This window comes from Vulpes lagopus, chromosome 11 (genome assembly GCF_018345385.1).
Source record: "Vulpes lagopus strain Blue_001 chromosome 11, ASM1834538v1, whole genome shotgun sequence".
NCBI lineage: Eukaryota > Metazoa > Chordata > Mammalia > Carnivora > Canidae > Vulpes > Vulpes lagopus.
The window spans coordinates 13,402,771-13,418,289 of record NC_054834.1 but is presented as its reverse complement, the minus strand read 5'-3'; the positions used below and the strand labels follow the sequence as shown (position 1 = coordinate 13,418,289).

Below are 15,519 nucleotides of genomic sequence, written 5' to 3'. Positions count from 1 at the left end.
AATATGATGTCATTATCGAAAATGAAGTACCTGTTTTGAAAAAAAACAGTTACTTCGGGGCACCTGGGTGGCTCAGCGGGTTAAGCGTCTGCGTTTGGGTCAAGTCATGATCCCCTGGTCCCGGGAACAAGCCCAGGTCTGGCTCCCTGTTGAGCAGGGAGTCCCCCTCTTCCTCTCCCTCTGCCTCTACATTCCCAGTCTCTTTCTCTCTAATAAATAAAATCTGGAAAGAAAAAAAAAACCCCAACCCCCCATTTAATCGGTAAAAAGCAATTTTCTAATTCAAAACTATAAACATTTGCCGAATAAGCCTCATTTCAAAGCCAAGGGCTTCAACTTTAAAAGTCCATGTCCCTGGTTCTAGTTCTCCTTCTATTAAGAAACCGGTTTTGGAGCTGGAATTCGAATCCCTCAGCGTGTAAGGGAAAGTTCTAAAATAAATGAGAGCCTCATCGTGCAAAGCATATTTTGCGGGAAGACCATCTGTCTCGACGGCGACATTGCACCCCAAGCGCCGCACCGGCCCGTTGGAGGCCCCGCCCCCGCCCCCGCCCCCAGCGCGTCTGTCTCCGTGGGCGCCTCGAGGGGCCGACGCCCGGGCTCGGCGGGGCCGCCCGTGCTGAGCGGCTGCGCGGCGGGAGGCCGGGGCAGGGCAGCCGGGGGCGCCCAGGGGCTGCGGCGAGGACGGGGTCTCACTTCTTTGTCCAGAACCGGAGGCAGCTCGGGTGGCTCCGAACAAAAGGCGCCGCCGACACTTAGCTCGCGCCGGCGGGGCTCCCGGGGCGGGGCGGGGCGGGGGCTCTCCCGCGGGTCCGCGCCTTCGAGCCCGGAGCCGCCGGGGCAGGTGCGCGGCGAGGCGCTGCGGGACCGGGCGGCGCCCACGTGCCGAGCGCCGCCCCCGCCCGCGCCCCCGCCCCGCCCCGCCCCGCCCCCGCCCGGCGGCTCCCGCTCCGCGCGCGGGCACGCCGGCCAGGTTGCCATGGTTCCCGCGGGTCACGTGGGCGCGCTCCGACGCCCCCTCCCGCGCGGCGCGGCGCGGCGCGGCGGGGGCGGGGCGGCCCGGGCGGGGGGCGGGGGCGCGGGGAGCCGGCGGCCGCGGCGGGAGCGGGAGGAGCCGGAGGTGCAGCCCGCCCTCCCGGGGCCGCGCTCGCTCAGCCGCCGCCGCCGCACGGAGCCGCCGCCGCCGCCGCCGCCGCCGCCGGGCCAGCCGGGCCGCCGGGGCCCAGAGCGCCGCGCTCGCAGCCGGTAGCGCCGCCAGCGCCGTCCGCGCTCGCTCGGCGGCCGCGGGGCCGCAGGCCGGTCCGGGGAGGCGGCGAGGGCGGCGCCCGGGCGGCCGCCGCGGGGCCGGCAGGATGAGCATCGAGATCCCCGCGGGGCTGACGGAGCTGCTGCAGGGCTTCACGGTGGAGGTGCTCCGGCACCAGCCCGCGGACCTGCTGGACTTCGCGCTGCAGCACTTCACGCGCCTGCAGCAGGAGAACGAGCGCAGGGGCGCCGCGCGCTTCGGCCACGAGGCCAGGACCTGGGGGGACGCGGGCGCCGCCGCCGGGGGAGGCACCCCCAGCAAGGGGGTCAACTTCGCCGAGGAGCCCGCGCGCACCGACTCGGAGGACGCCGAGGAGGAGGAGGAGGCCGCGGACGCCGGCGCGTTCAACGGTGAGGACCCCCTCCCGGTCCCCCAGCCCGGGTCTGCCCCCCGGACCGCGCAGCGCGCCTCCGCCCCCTCCCGGACCCCGCAGCGCGCCTCCGCCCCCTCCCGCACCCCGCAGCTCCCCCCCGGACCCCGCAGCCCGCCTCCTCCCCCCCCGCCCCCTCCCGGACCCCGCAGCGCGCCTCCGCCCCCTCCCCCCGGCCTCGGACCCCGCAGCGCGCCTCCGCCCCCTCCCGCACCCCGCAGCTCCTCCCCAGACCCCGCAGCTCGCCTACCCTCTCCGACCCCGCAGCCCGCCTCCTCCCCCCCCCCGCCCCCTCGGACCCCGCAGCTCCCCCCCGGACCCCGCAGCCCGCCTCCTCCCCCCCGCCCCCTCCGACCCCGCAGCTCCCCCCCGCCCCCACCCCGCAGCCGCCGCCTCCCATCCCTTGGACCCCGCAGGCCGCCTCCCCCCACCCCGACCCCGCAGCCCGCCTCTCCCGCGTCCCCCCCCCGCACCCCCGCCTAGCCCCCCCGCAGCGATTCCGGGCTCCCCCCTCCGCGTGGCGCCCTCCCCCGGGGCTGGGGCGCTGCCGGGGTCCGGGCTCTGGGAGCAGGTGCCGGGGCCGGGCGCGCAGGCGGCTCACGGCCGCTGCGGGCGGGGGGGGGGGGGGGGCGTCGGACACACAACTTTGCCTGCGGCTGGACCGACGGCGCTGGACCGACCGACAGCCGGTGCGTGGGGGAGGCGCCTTGGGGTCTGGCGACAGACAGTGCGTGGGGGACGGAGCGTCGAGGAGGGCAGGCGAGGGGCGCCGGGTCGGGCTGGCCTGGCTGCCGGGAGCCGGCACCTTCGCTGTGGGAGCGTGAGCTGGGACCCACTGGGGCAGGGCACAGTAATGACGGTAACTTTGACGTTCCGGGAAACACAGTCCTCTCGTATTTTCCCAATTCACCAGGACCGCGCTGTGCTATTTTTTGGACACGCAACAAAGGATCCTGTATTGCCTGCGACTCATGGGGTCTTTGGAATGAGGAAACGGGCTAATGGTTTGCTTTTTATTTTAAACAAGTATTCAATGATTTGGTGCCTTAAAAAAAAAAAAAAAGTATGTGAAAAACACCGATAGGAAGTTCTGAAAGCTTGTTGGTTGTCTTCAGAATGAAAAGCCAGTGAGTAATTGTAAGGACTGTGCCAGACACAAGCTAGAAAGAATGAATGAGAAAGAAAAAGGAAATTTTCTCAAATAGCTACTCCTAGCAAGTCCCACCCCTTCTGCTTACAACCCTCTTTCCCTAACACACACACACAGTTACAGCCTCCTGTGCCTACAGTAGGTGCCTAAATCCCCTCTTTATGGCATCCCAAGTTAAAATACCACAGTGTGCAAGTGTTTTTCTCTTTGTGGTGGAAGATAAACATGCATTTCGGCATTGCACCAGTCTGTATTTATTTACACTGCTTGTGGTTTGTGTGTCTGCAGTGTATTCCATAAAACGAAAATGTTCTAAAGTGTCATTTCCTTGAGTGTGTTCCTAGGAAGGTGTTTCCTTTCTTTGCAAATTTGTCGAAACCGTGTTTTAAAATTAATGTATTTTTAGCTCATCCGAAGCAGTCACAAAACCCTGAATTAATAATAAGTATTCTTTGAAGATCGAAAGGAAAATTGTTACTTTAAAAATGTTCATCTTGGGCTTTTTATTGTTTCCAGGGATAAGATGATCATAGTCTCAATTGTTCTTTTTGCACAAGAATTTAATCAGATGCTTTCCTTGCTAGAAACAAGAAAAAGGTAAAAGCCGGCATATTTAAATAGAGGGGAAGGAGAAGCCAATAATGGATGACATAGAAAGGAGAGAAGCATCTAATACTCTTTTCTGCTCCTGACACATGCATGAACATACATATGTGCGCTTTACACACACATATAGGAAAAAAAAAAGGTTTGTTTTCTAGGGTGGAGGAAACTAGGAACTAAGGGAGGTGGTAAAAAAAAAAAAAAGCCAACAAAACCTTATATATGTTTAGTATGATTTACTGTTAGTATAACTAAAATATTTTCTTTGTAGTACAATTCTTTTGAAGTAGTTTGCATTGATGATTCTATTTTCTTTTTACAACAATGTAGTTTGTACACAAAACAGATTTTATTTCCATTTTGTGTTGAATAAGCCATTAACTTCTAAACGGCAGGGATCATTTTATATGGTTTTATGTTCTCCAAGGCACCTTTATTGTAAAAATTACTCTGTGTGAGTTTTAATGAAGACTCGTTAACCAATTGCACTATTCATTTTCTCACCCGTATCCCCCCAAGGACTTTAAAACTTTTTGACTACAACCAAATACAATTCGACATTGTGATATACATATATGCATATATGTGTAACAGAAATTTTGGCAGTGGCACTTCCATTAGATGCACTTAGAAAATATCTACTAGAATATCAACTATTTTTTTAATATCAATTATTTTAATTCTCTTATTACTATCTTTTAAGTATGTAAATTGTGTTTTAGTTTAGACCTTCAGTTTAAAAAAACATTATAGGCTACCAGGGGTTGACAAACATTTTTGTAAAGAGACAGACAGTAGTAAATATTTTAGGTTCTGTGAGCACCGTATGGTCTCCATTGAATATTCTTTAAAAAAAAAAAAAAAAAACATCTTAAACACATGTTTCCTCTGGAGGTTGGGGATGTACAAAATTGGCCACAGACTAAGGCCATAGTTTGCTGGCCCCTGGCAGGAATTGGGGGAAAAAGTCAAATAGTGCCATTGGAAAACAAACAAGTGAGCCTATCAATTTAATGTTTTGGTGCAAAAAATTGCCAAAATAAAAAAACATCAGATCCTGGGCAATTCTCCTAGCATAGTAAAGCATAAGTATTAGAAGACAAGTCTTAATTTACTTGCACAAATCTTAATTTACAGCACAAGACCAACTGGGTCACTAATTTCTTAAATGTTAGTATGCATGTCAGGGAAGTTTGATTCAAAAATGAGTATTACCTGGCATTGCTCCTGGCGAGCTTATTTGGATAGGTTGGGGTGGAACAAGGGATCTTTTCTTTTTTTTTTCTTTCTTTCTTTTTTTTTTTTTTTTTAAGAGACATCCCAGGTCATTCTGATATCCATAGTTCCCTGATGACACTGTGAGAAACACTGATCAACAGATAGTGATGATGATAATGTCTTTGTCATATCAACATTTTAAAAAGTGGCCACCATTTATTGATGTTTGGTATGTGCTGGACATTATCTAAATGCTTTCATAATCAAAGTCATAATCCCAGCTGTCACTTGTCCAGTGTTTCACAGCTAGGCTGCTGCAAAACCGGAAATGAAACACAGGTGGGCCTGGCTCCATCCTTCTGCTCTTAACTCCCAGGTTTTATCTCTGGAAGGGGCTGGGCCAGCATCACTTGAGCATCCCCTTTGTATCACATCTGCGTGAGACCCTGTGTTTTCTCTGTAAGGCTCTGAAAAATGAACTTGTCTGGGGTTACACACAGGACTAGTAAGTATCAGAGTCTGGTTTCTTAACTTCCATCTGTCTGACCCGAGAGAGTTCATCCTAAATGAAGTTTGTTCAGTGGACTGACTCACACAGATCAGGTTGTCCTGGTTATTTTTCCAGTAATGGTGATGAATTTGCATGGATTGGTTTGTACTCACTCTCATGAATCCTTTTAAGACAAGTGATGGTATTTATGAGAGGTTGGGCAAATTTTTGACCAGGAGACTGTTGCTCATTTGACTCATGTAGGGATCAAGCATATAACCTTGACCTCAGTATGGTAGTGAAATCAAATAAGTGAGCCAGGGTCTGGTAGCTTGACCATGGATACAGCACTAGGCCATATGGTCAGACGGGTGAAGGTGGTCTTTACTTCCTGCCTTTCCAAAGAATCCCTTTCTCTGCTGGTAGCTGTCCCATTTCTCTCCTGTTTTCAAATTTTATTACTTCTATTCCTTTCAGTTTGCTATAAATTCTGGTTAAAAGGGAAGTTCTCAAAGAAGCTATAGTGGAGACTGCCTCCGTCTTCCCCATCCAAGAGGTAGCAAATAAAGCATGACATGTTGCTTCTGAAAGGCTAGTGTCCCCAGGCTTAGAATGTATTAGAAGAATTAACAGACGGCCAAAGAATTGGATCAGTACTGATTTGGAGTGGAATTAATGGTTTCGTGCAGGCATCATTGTGAGAGCTTGTGTTGCTCAATAATTTCTTCAGTTGAAATTGCTGAAATTATAAAATGAAGTAAGTAAAATTCCCAAATACCCCTCTAAATTGACAAATGGTCAGAAAAAGATTAAATTACGTGTGGGTTCATGAAGAGACATCAAACTGGAAGAAAAATAAACTACTGTATATAAAATACACAGGAACTAATTTTCCGTATTGTGGAAGAAAAATCTAGAGTTCAAAGTGCGTACACATGCCAGACATTTAGAATATCTTATAAACAAGCATGTCAAGATATATAAATAGAAATTCACCATGTAGAAACTATGGTTTAATCCTTTTAATTCTGACCTCTGCCAAGTCTTTGTTGGAGAATTGTATGTACCTATGATTTTTTTTTAAAAACAATTTAAAGGGAATATGGGCGAATTTATAAGAGATCCTTAAGATCACACAGAATACTAGAAAGTTGGAGCTCCTGGTGGTGGCAGGGGGAGATTAAGAGAACAAATTTATTTCATGAGAAGAAATGGTTGAAGGAGCGTTTGAAAGAATATTCACACATCTAAGAGGTTTTCTTAGAGGATTATGAGCAAGTATTCCTTATCTCTGTATCTCTGAAGAATTAGAAGCACTAAGCTTTGTTGTGACTTGAAGAATAGAGCCCAGAAGTTCACTTGTGTGAAGTGGTTTACGTGGTCTTCCTAAAATGAACTGGCAAAAGGAATCAGGGCAGTAGATATATTGGCTCCCTGATAATCTGCTGTGAAAATATTCTTCACTGGGCTCAAATTGGGAGTACAAAACACTTTTACCTGTTGACTTCCTGGTCTAACTGGTAGGAGAAACTTGTAGAGAGTAATTATTGCTTCATTGAATTGTTCCTTTGGCTGATTTATTATGCCCACTTTTTTTTTTTTTAACGATTTTATTTACTTATTCATGAGAGACGCACACAGAGAGAGAGACTGACACAGGCAGAGGGAGAAGCAGGGTCCATACAGGGAGCCGGATGTGGGACTCGATCCTGAGGTCTCCAGGATCACGCCCTGGGCTGAAGGCGGCCCTAAACTGCTGAGCCACCCGGGCTGCCCAATTAGGGCCCACTTTTATCTCCGTGTTCTTACTTAAGAACCTGCTCTCTCTGGCTACTAGATGATTATGAGGCAAAGCAGCCAGTTGTTAGCTCTTCATCAGCCTTTTCAGTGCATTTAATTGGTTTGAAAATGTTCACGAAAGTCAAGACAACATTCATTTTCCTTCAGGGATGAAGCGCTGTGCTGGGCATATTGACATATTATCATGCTAATAGTCTTTACCTCCTAAGGTTGTTAGGGGATAAATGGATTAATATTTATAAGGGCCTCAGGACAGTGCACATAGCAAGCTTTGTTTCCGTGTAAGACAAATGATCTCATTAACATGAAATCTTAACAGAAGTGTAAACTTCTTGCAGAATAGCCACTTCATTGTTATTTTGTGGAAATGAATCTAGTGTTTGCACTTTTTAGAGAAATGAAGTAGGAAATGAGCTTACGTGGCATTTCCACTTAGGATTTAATGTGAAGTTATGTTGCACAGTAATAAAACCCACATCCTTTCAGCTCATAATTAGTAGCTAAAGAGCTGCAGAATTTTATAATTAATGAGACTGTATGGTCTTTGGCTATTAGAGATTTAGAAGTTTTTAATTTATATAGTAGTTTTGAATCCTCCTGAGATGGGAATTACATCATTCATGACAATGGCTAAACTGCTGAAGCCATTATTTTAGTTATGAGCATAAATCAATAATAGAGAAGATTTAAAAAATATTTTGAGTTTAGATGGTAATTGTGATTTTCAAAGTAGGACAGTGAAGAACATTATTCATTTTAATAGTAGTAACATAGGGATTGAAATTGGGAAGTCAAAGGACTTGAAATAGTGTCCTTTCTCAAATTCTTACCCATCTGTTAACTTCAGGCTTGGGGAAGAGGGTGAGAGGGAGGGAGAAGAGGGAAGTAAAATCAGTTGGGACTTGTAAAAGATTCTTGGACTAATTTATCAATTGTCTGAAGACAGCATAGAATGAAAAAAAACCTGAACAAAAAGAGAAGGGTACTTGAATTTGTCTGTCTTAAAAATCAAACTGTTCAACCATTATTGAATATAAGACAGTTGTAAGTTTTCCATTTGAGGTTGTAGGTACAGTGATGTGCTGTGTCTGGGTGAGATGGAGTAAATATTTAATGGTTATTATTGTTGCAAATCCCATTCCATGGGTTCCAGTAAATTTCCAGCTGTCAAGATTTTGTTCTTCACTGCCTCAAAAAAAAAAAAAAGCAAATGTGTTTCTTTTTCAACTGTTTAAATACCAACAAGAGACCTTTGAATTCCCCAATGAGCAGCTCATTTGTGACCCATTAAGAAAGTCAAGTAATGAGAGTAGTAGCAATTAGAGAAAGCCTATGGTGGAGGTTGGGATTCAGTGAAGATTGCCTGACCCCAGGGTCTATTTGAGTAGTGTCAATGGTCATAGGATACTGGAAGGGGCTGGGACCTGGGGTGGCCTTAAGAGAAGGAATGTATGAAAATTGAAGATCGAATACTGTGCTCCTTCACTCACTCATTTACTCCCTGCAGAAATATTGAGAGAGTGCCAACTCCTTTTTTTTTTAAAGAAAAAATTATTATTCTCTTAAGCTTATCCTCTCTGAGCTTAAGAAACAATCCTTTGTCAGATACTGTCTTCCAGATAGTATAGATAATCTATTTCATTTAACAGATGGGGCAGCTGAGAGCCAGAGAAGGTCCTAGCTCCAACTTAGTTGATTTTGGTCTTCTCGTTCATAAGGCTATCATTTACATTTTGTGTGCTCTCTATGTTAACTTATGTATAAATTCTTTGTCTTCCGTCAAGGTGATAGATAAGGTTTAAAAGACTAGGCTAATGAAAAGTACCTTAGTGTACAAAATTACCAAATTTTTGTTCTTTGATTTTTTTTTTTCCTTGCAGTGAAATCTGTTACAGACTTTATTTTTATGTCAGTTGCTTAAGGACAATGGGAGAGAAAACAGTGCAGTGATTTTTCTAAGTTGGGAGAATTATCACTGTGTTCTTGGTCCTGTTGTTATGGTCCTTCTGGTTTTATCCGTATCATTTAGGTATGAGTGAAATAGTCAAAATACCCCATATAAAAACCTGATTATGATGCCGATCACTATCTTTATTTTATGGGAGCGAGTTTTGTGTTTCGGAAATTCAAAATGACTCAGACTGTTCCATTATGTAATTATTTTGTGGAAAGAATTTGAGCTAAATTTTTTAGGTCATGGCTTATATGAAAACAAAACAATCTAAAAAAAATCAGAACTATAAACACAGTTGGTGTAACATTTATAAATGTTTCAGCAATAGGCACTGCCATGTGTAACTTAATATGTTTGGAAACTTAAAAAAAAATCATTCCAGTTGCTGCTGTTTAAAAATGTTTCTGCATTTTAAAAAAAAGACAAAAGGTCAAAATATAAACACATGTTCCACATGAAAGTGAAGCCAAGAAGATATACTATATACAGTTATTCCCATATCCGTTTGGCTAGGGCCTGACATTGTTTAATTTACATTAGCTGTTCCAAGACAAAATAGTTCATGGGAGTGATATTGAGGGAATTTTTTTTTTATATATAAAAAAGAAGGCAAAAGCTTCCATTTGTTTAAATACATTTCACATGGGTCCAAAAAACATCTTTCCAAAAGGTGAAGCTGAATTAAAACATGACTCAGCTGTTTCATTTCAGTTACTATAGAAAACTAATGTTTGTTAAATTTTACCCTTTGTATTTAATAATAATTGGTAACATTTTTTGGCTGCTTAAGTGCCAGATATTGAACGGGGCCATTTATACACGTGCCATTTTGCCTTCTCCAAGTAAGTGATGGAGTCAGGATCAGTACCTGACCTTGAGTTCAGATCCCATCTCCTTAATTGTGGCACACTTCAGTAACTTTTATAGCAGGAACATGGTTGAAAAGAACCACATATCAAAAAATAAGCTCTCTACTTTTGCCTCTCAAAATTTTCAATCCAGCTAAGTACTGATCTGTCGCTTTTATGATTTGTTTTCTCAGTTTCACTCAAATTAACACTTGATGTGCTTTAGAAAGTTGATAAAGTATTTATTTTAGAAATGAACACCTGATAGATATACTGAGCTGTTTAATTCCTAAAACTTTTTGAAGTATGTACCCTACCGGCAGAAGGAATTTGAGTATGCACTCCCAGTACATCTTTATAAATGTTGTGATGTACCAGTATATTAACTTATTTCGTATATGATAAAGCATCCCACAGTATAAAGTTTGAAGAGAAGAAGTAACAGGTAATTGTAAACAAGTTCTAATTTTTTCCTGCATGCCAAAAGATTGCCCAATGCTCTGCTTTGGGGTGCATGAACCATTTTGCAGACCACAACTTGATAGTCTATTAATTTGTAAGGTGGCTATGATCAACTTTGCTTTCTGATTTAAGCTCCTTACATTATAAAAGAACTGCAGGTGGGTAGGTGTGCGCGCACACGTGTGTGTATTTTAATAGACATTCGTTAGATAAGGTAATTGACTCAACAGGAGTTTGGTAGAATAAAGAGGAAAATCCTATCTTATAAAAAGGAAATAAGGTAAAATCCAGGCTTTTTCTTGTAAACCTGTATTCTTGTCTGCATCTTAAAGGCCAGCCTGCTTGTGCCCATGGTGCAAATTTTGGGGATGTGACAAAGAGAATCCTATCCTATTATAGGTGTTAAGAATCAATCATGGAAATGCCAATCAGAATTAAAGAAAATCAAAGTTTAAACAATTTAAAGAAATGCAGTTTCATAGAGTATCTCAGGAGGGACAGCTCTGGAGATGATAGTTGATCATGAGGGAGACTTTTCAAGATTTCCTTTCTTATAAGTTTTGAAAAAGATGTGATATACTTGTATTACCTATTAAATAAATTTTAACTTTAAAAAGATGTGAAAGAAAGGCAAGTCTTTTGTAGATACCACTAAATAATAAATAAAACACCATCTTTAGAGGCACAGGGTGAGGTGCTCAGTTGATGTATCCCTCACAAATATTTTTGGGTGAGTTATTTTCTTGATTCCTAGTGCCCAGTCCTCTTTCCTTAATTTTCTGACAAATCCTCCTCTTTCTTCAGAGGTTGATTTACATTTTACCTTACCGATAATCTTTGTGAGATTCTCTGGTTGACATTAATGCTGTCAGTCTGGCAGGATGAATATGTTGGATGTTAGCAGAAGCTTTGCAGATGGGAGGTGCCCTCACCACAGACAGGCAGGAGTATGTAGATCTATGCTCTCTCCCTACAAAGCTTTCCTGCCCACAGTAGGTGCTCCACCGTATCTTAAATTAACCTCAGTTGAGTACTGGATGTGTAATAATTGTAAACGTCCATAAATTTATATTTCTAAAGTGATTGAAATTTCCTAAAGCATGTAAACATTTAAAATAGTCTCCTAATAATCCTTTACGGTATGCATTTGAAAATGTTTTCATGAAATGTAAAAGTGTTAGTCTATTTTCAGTTTCAGCTGTTTACACTTCATTATATTAAAAATGAGACTTTATTATATATTGGCCTGATATTTGGTCATTCTTTAAAATGCAAAGACACAGGTACACAGGCCTGTCTTGCTGGTAAGGATTTCAAGTAGAATGTTTCTTTTTTTTTTTTTTTTTAAGATTTATTTTATTTTATTTTAGAGAGGGGAAGAGAAATAGCAGTGGCAGGCAGGACAGAGGCAGAGGGAAGGAATCTCAAGCAGACTCCCTGCTGAACAGAGAGCCTGGTGTGGGGCTCTGTCTCACAACCCTGACATCATGAACTGAGCCAAAATCAGGAGTTGACCGCTTAACAGACTGAGCCACCCAGACACCCCTCTAATAGAATGTTTCTAATCGAGGACTCATTCTTTTTTTTTTTTTTTTTAAGATTTTTTTATTTATTCGTTTGAGAGAGACAGAGCACAAGCAGGGGGAGAGGCAGAGGGAGAAGGAGACTCCCCGCTGAGCAGGGTGCCTGACATGGGGGGGAGGCTTGATCCCAGGACCTGGAGATCATGAGCTGAGTGGAAGGCAGCTGCTTGCCCATCTGAGCCACCCAGGCGTCCCTTGAGGACACATTCTGACCCACCCAAACCTCCATGTCACTGCTTCTGCTTTACATGAGCCCCATGCTAAATCCTAAACTTGTCTATGGTCCTGAACGTGTTTTGTCCTTTTTTCCTTTATGTGTTTCATCATCATTCCTACCACCTGTGTTCCTACCACGAATCCTGCCTACCCCGCAAGGCTCAGTTGCCCTTTGGCTTTTGCCCCAGCACCAGACAGACCTCCCGGGTCTCTGAGATTCACATTGTCATGTCGGCCTACTTACCAGCCATCTGACTTACATGGTCTTCAGGTACCTCCAAATAATTTTCTCCTAAACTGAAAATGTGATCTTTTGTCCCTCACTCCCTTCCTGTACGCCCATGTCATTTTTTTTTTTTTAAACTCCACTAATGTGAGAAACGCGGTCAGCCTCAGTTTATGGAAAACAAATAGATTGTGTTTAGTTGCTGAAAATTTAAAGTAGTGATGTGAAAAATCAGAAACAATGGAAAGTGAAAAAAAAAAAAAAAGACTGACTTTGGCACGGATTCTGGATTTGACTCCTGGCTCTGCCGTTTATAGAGATGCCAAACTTTTGGCACCTTAAACACGTTACTTTACCATCTGTGTCTCAGCTTCCTACTCTGTGAAATGGGAATAACGATAGTCCCTACCAGAGAGGGTTGTCCTACGAATTAAATGAAGTTCACGGGGTTTGTCATCTACTCAGCATTGTATGTGGGCTTGGTGGAGAGCGCGGGCGAGCTTCAGGAATCAGTGAGAACATGGCACTTTTTAGAAATGAATTTTGGAAATGTGAGAATCTAGAGATTGCATTCAAGGCAGCGTAGTGATGGTACTTTTTAAAAAGAAAGTCATTAATGAAAAGTATAAAAGTAAAGTCTTTGAATTATTTAGCTAAGTGTTTCAGACCTTAACAAGCCCATGCTCCTTTAAATCTTGGCCCTTCTTGAATTCCATTTGAAATGCAAGGTAAATAGTCCGATTTAAAAAAAAATTTTTTTTAAAAAAGCAATGGCATAAAGCTTTGCTCTGTTTTCACACCATCCCCCCCCCCCCTTGAGAATCCGCATTTAACTAGCAGAATAAATAAATTCGTGTGTGCAGAAGCTCCCATGTTTATGGTTTCATTTAAGTTTTCGCAAGTCATTTTAAAACATCTTTAGGAAAATGTAGGTAGGAGTATTGAAAGTAGCCACTTTATTTAAATGAGGCAGATGCTTATAGTAAAAAATGAATATGTGCCTGAAATATAAATTGATTGGAAAAAATAGTTATATTAAATTGACAGCCTGTTGCCTTTTCCTCTTGTCATAATATTTATGAAAGTAGGCTCATGGTGGGACAAGTTTCTACCTCCTGGAAGTTTTACATTATGATGCAGTTTTATTCTGAAAACCAGGAGTTCTCTCCTGCACTACACATTTTGCCATCTCGATATATTTTTAGAAGGAAAAAAAAAAGGCCTTTTGGATACCGTTGTTTTTACATGGAGCTGTCCACGGGTCTTTGATTTTTTTATTTGACTATCATTAATGACAGTTTATCGACAAGGCAGTATTAGGACTTTTGATTCATGATAAGTCTCTTAAAATAATTTCCTTGTAATCTCTTAAAAAGAATCCAAAAGGCATTTCAATGTTTGGATTCTAATAAAAACTCATTTGTAGGGGATCCCTGGGTGGCGCAGCGGTTTGGCGCCTGCCTTTGGCCCAGGGCGCGATCCTGGAGACCCGGGATCGAATCCCACATCGGGCTCCCGGTGCATGGAGCCTGCTTCTCCCTCTGCCTGTGTCTCTGCCTCTCTCTCTCTGTGACTATCATAAATAAATAAAAATTAAAAAAAAAAAAAAACTCATTTGTAAAAAGGGTATTTTAGGAAAAATATTTTGAGTACGTTTGGCATCAAAAGGGCACAAAGTTTCAGTTAATACAAGATGAATGAGTTCTGGAGATCTACTGTACAGTATCCTGATGATGGCTACTGATACTGTGTCATAGACTTGAAATTTGCTAAGAGTATAGATGTTAAATCTTTTTCTTTTTTTTAAAGATTTTATTTATTTATTCATGAGAGACACAGAGAGAGAGAGAGAGAGAGAGAGAGGCAGAGACACAGGCAGAGGGAGAAGCAGGCTCCACGCAGGGAGCCCGATGTGGGACTCCATCCCGGGTCTCCAGGATCACGCCCAGGGCTGAAGGCCGTGCTAAACCACTGGGCCACTGGGGCTGCCCTAGATGTTAAATTAAGTCTTGACACACACACAGTGGTAACTATGTAAAGATGATGGAGAAGTTATTTAGCTTGACTGTGGTGATCTTTTCACGAGGTATACATATATCAAAACATCAAGTTGTATATCTTAAATACATACAGTTTTTATATGTCAAAGATAATGAAGTTTAAAAAATAAAATGTGAATCAATCTGGTTGGGCTGATGGTGTCAGAGCATATTTGAGAGATTTTATCTGCCAAAACTAAGTAGAGCAGAACATTTTTTCCTTTTGTTTATTGTGAGATATTTTCAACATACAGAAAGGAACAGAGACTAAGTAAGGAATAAGGAACACTCACATAAGCATTCTCCTAGCTTTAACAAATCTTAACATTTTACACTTGAGCTTTTTTTAAGAAAATAGCACGTGTGCTGCTGGAGTCTTTGTGTGTTCCTCTCTTCTCCCATTCTCTTAATGATCTTTTCCATAGATTACTACCACTGTGATAAATTTGTTTATATTTTTCTGTGCATGTTTTTGTATTGTTACTATATAAGCATTTATCCATAGAGATAGTGCTATTTGCTTTTTTTTTTTTAGAGAGAGAGAGAGGTTGCATACATGTGAGGCAGGAGAGGGGAAGAGAGAGAGGGGGAGAGAAAAAAGAATCCCAAGCAGGCTCCACAATCAGTGTGGAACCTGACTGAGATCATGACCTGAGCCAAAATCAGGAGTCAGATGCTTAGTTGACTGAGCCACACAGGTGCCTCTGTTTGGCATATTTTCAGAGTTTGTATAAATTGTGCCACTTATAAATGTTTCATTTGTGTAAATTATAATTTTCCACTTTATTTTTGAGGATTGTTTTTGAGATGATGTTGCATTAATTCATGTAGCTTTAGTTCATTTATTTTAGACTGTTATGTAGTATACCTGTGTATAAATAGAAGTTTTTTCTATTCTTTGATAAATACTTTGGGTTTTTTCAGTTTATTGGAAACAAATTACAGTGCTATAGCAGACATAGTATGTGTATGTGTCTGTGTATGTATGTGATGCAAATGTGCTAGAGTTTTTTTATTTTTTTAAAGATTTTATTTATTCATGAGAGACACACAGAGAGAGAGGCAGAGACATAGGCAGAGAGAGAAGCAGGCTCCATGCAGGGAGCCCGATGTGGGACTCCATCCCGGGTCCCCAGGACCACACCCTGGGCCAAAGGCAGACGCCCAACCGCTCAGCCATCCAGGGATCCCCTGTGCTAGAGTTTTAAAGGTGGTTTTCAAAGTCTGGTAAGTGGACCCCTTAAAGGATCATTT

The 15,519-nt window shown here is 43.4% G+C and overlaps 1 protein-coding gene across 1 annotated transcript in view; it reads left to right on the top strand.

Moving 5' to 3' along the window:
• Positions 1-1,177: 1,177 nt before the first annotated feature.
• The window catches only part of PRKAR2B (protein kinase cAMP-dependent type II regulatory subunit beta), a 91,950-nt gene continuing 77,608 nt past the window's right edge, over positions 1,178-15,519 (top strand). Inside the window, exon 1 of the mRNA XM_041774100.1 lies at positions 1,178-1,656. Coding sequence (XP_041630034.1) covers positions 1,353-1,656 — 304 coding nt within the window. The 5' untranslated portion in view covers positions 1,178-1,352. The remainder of the gene's footprint in view (positions 1,657-15,519) is intronic.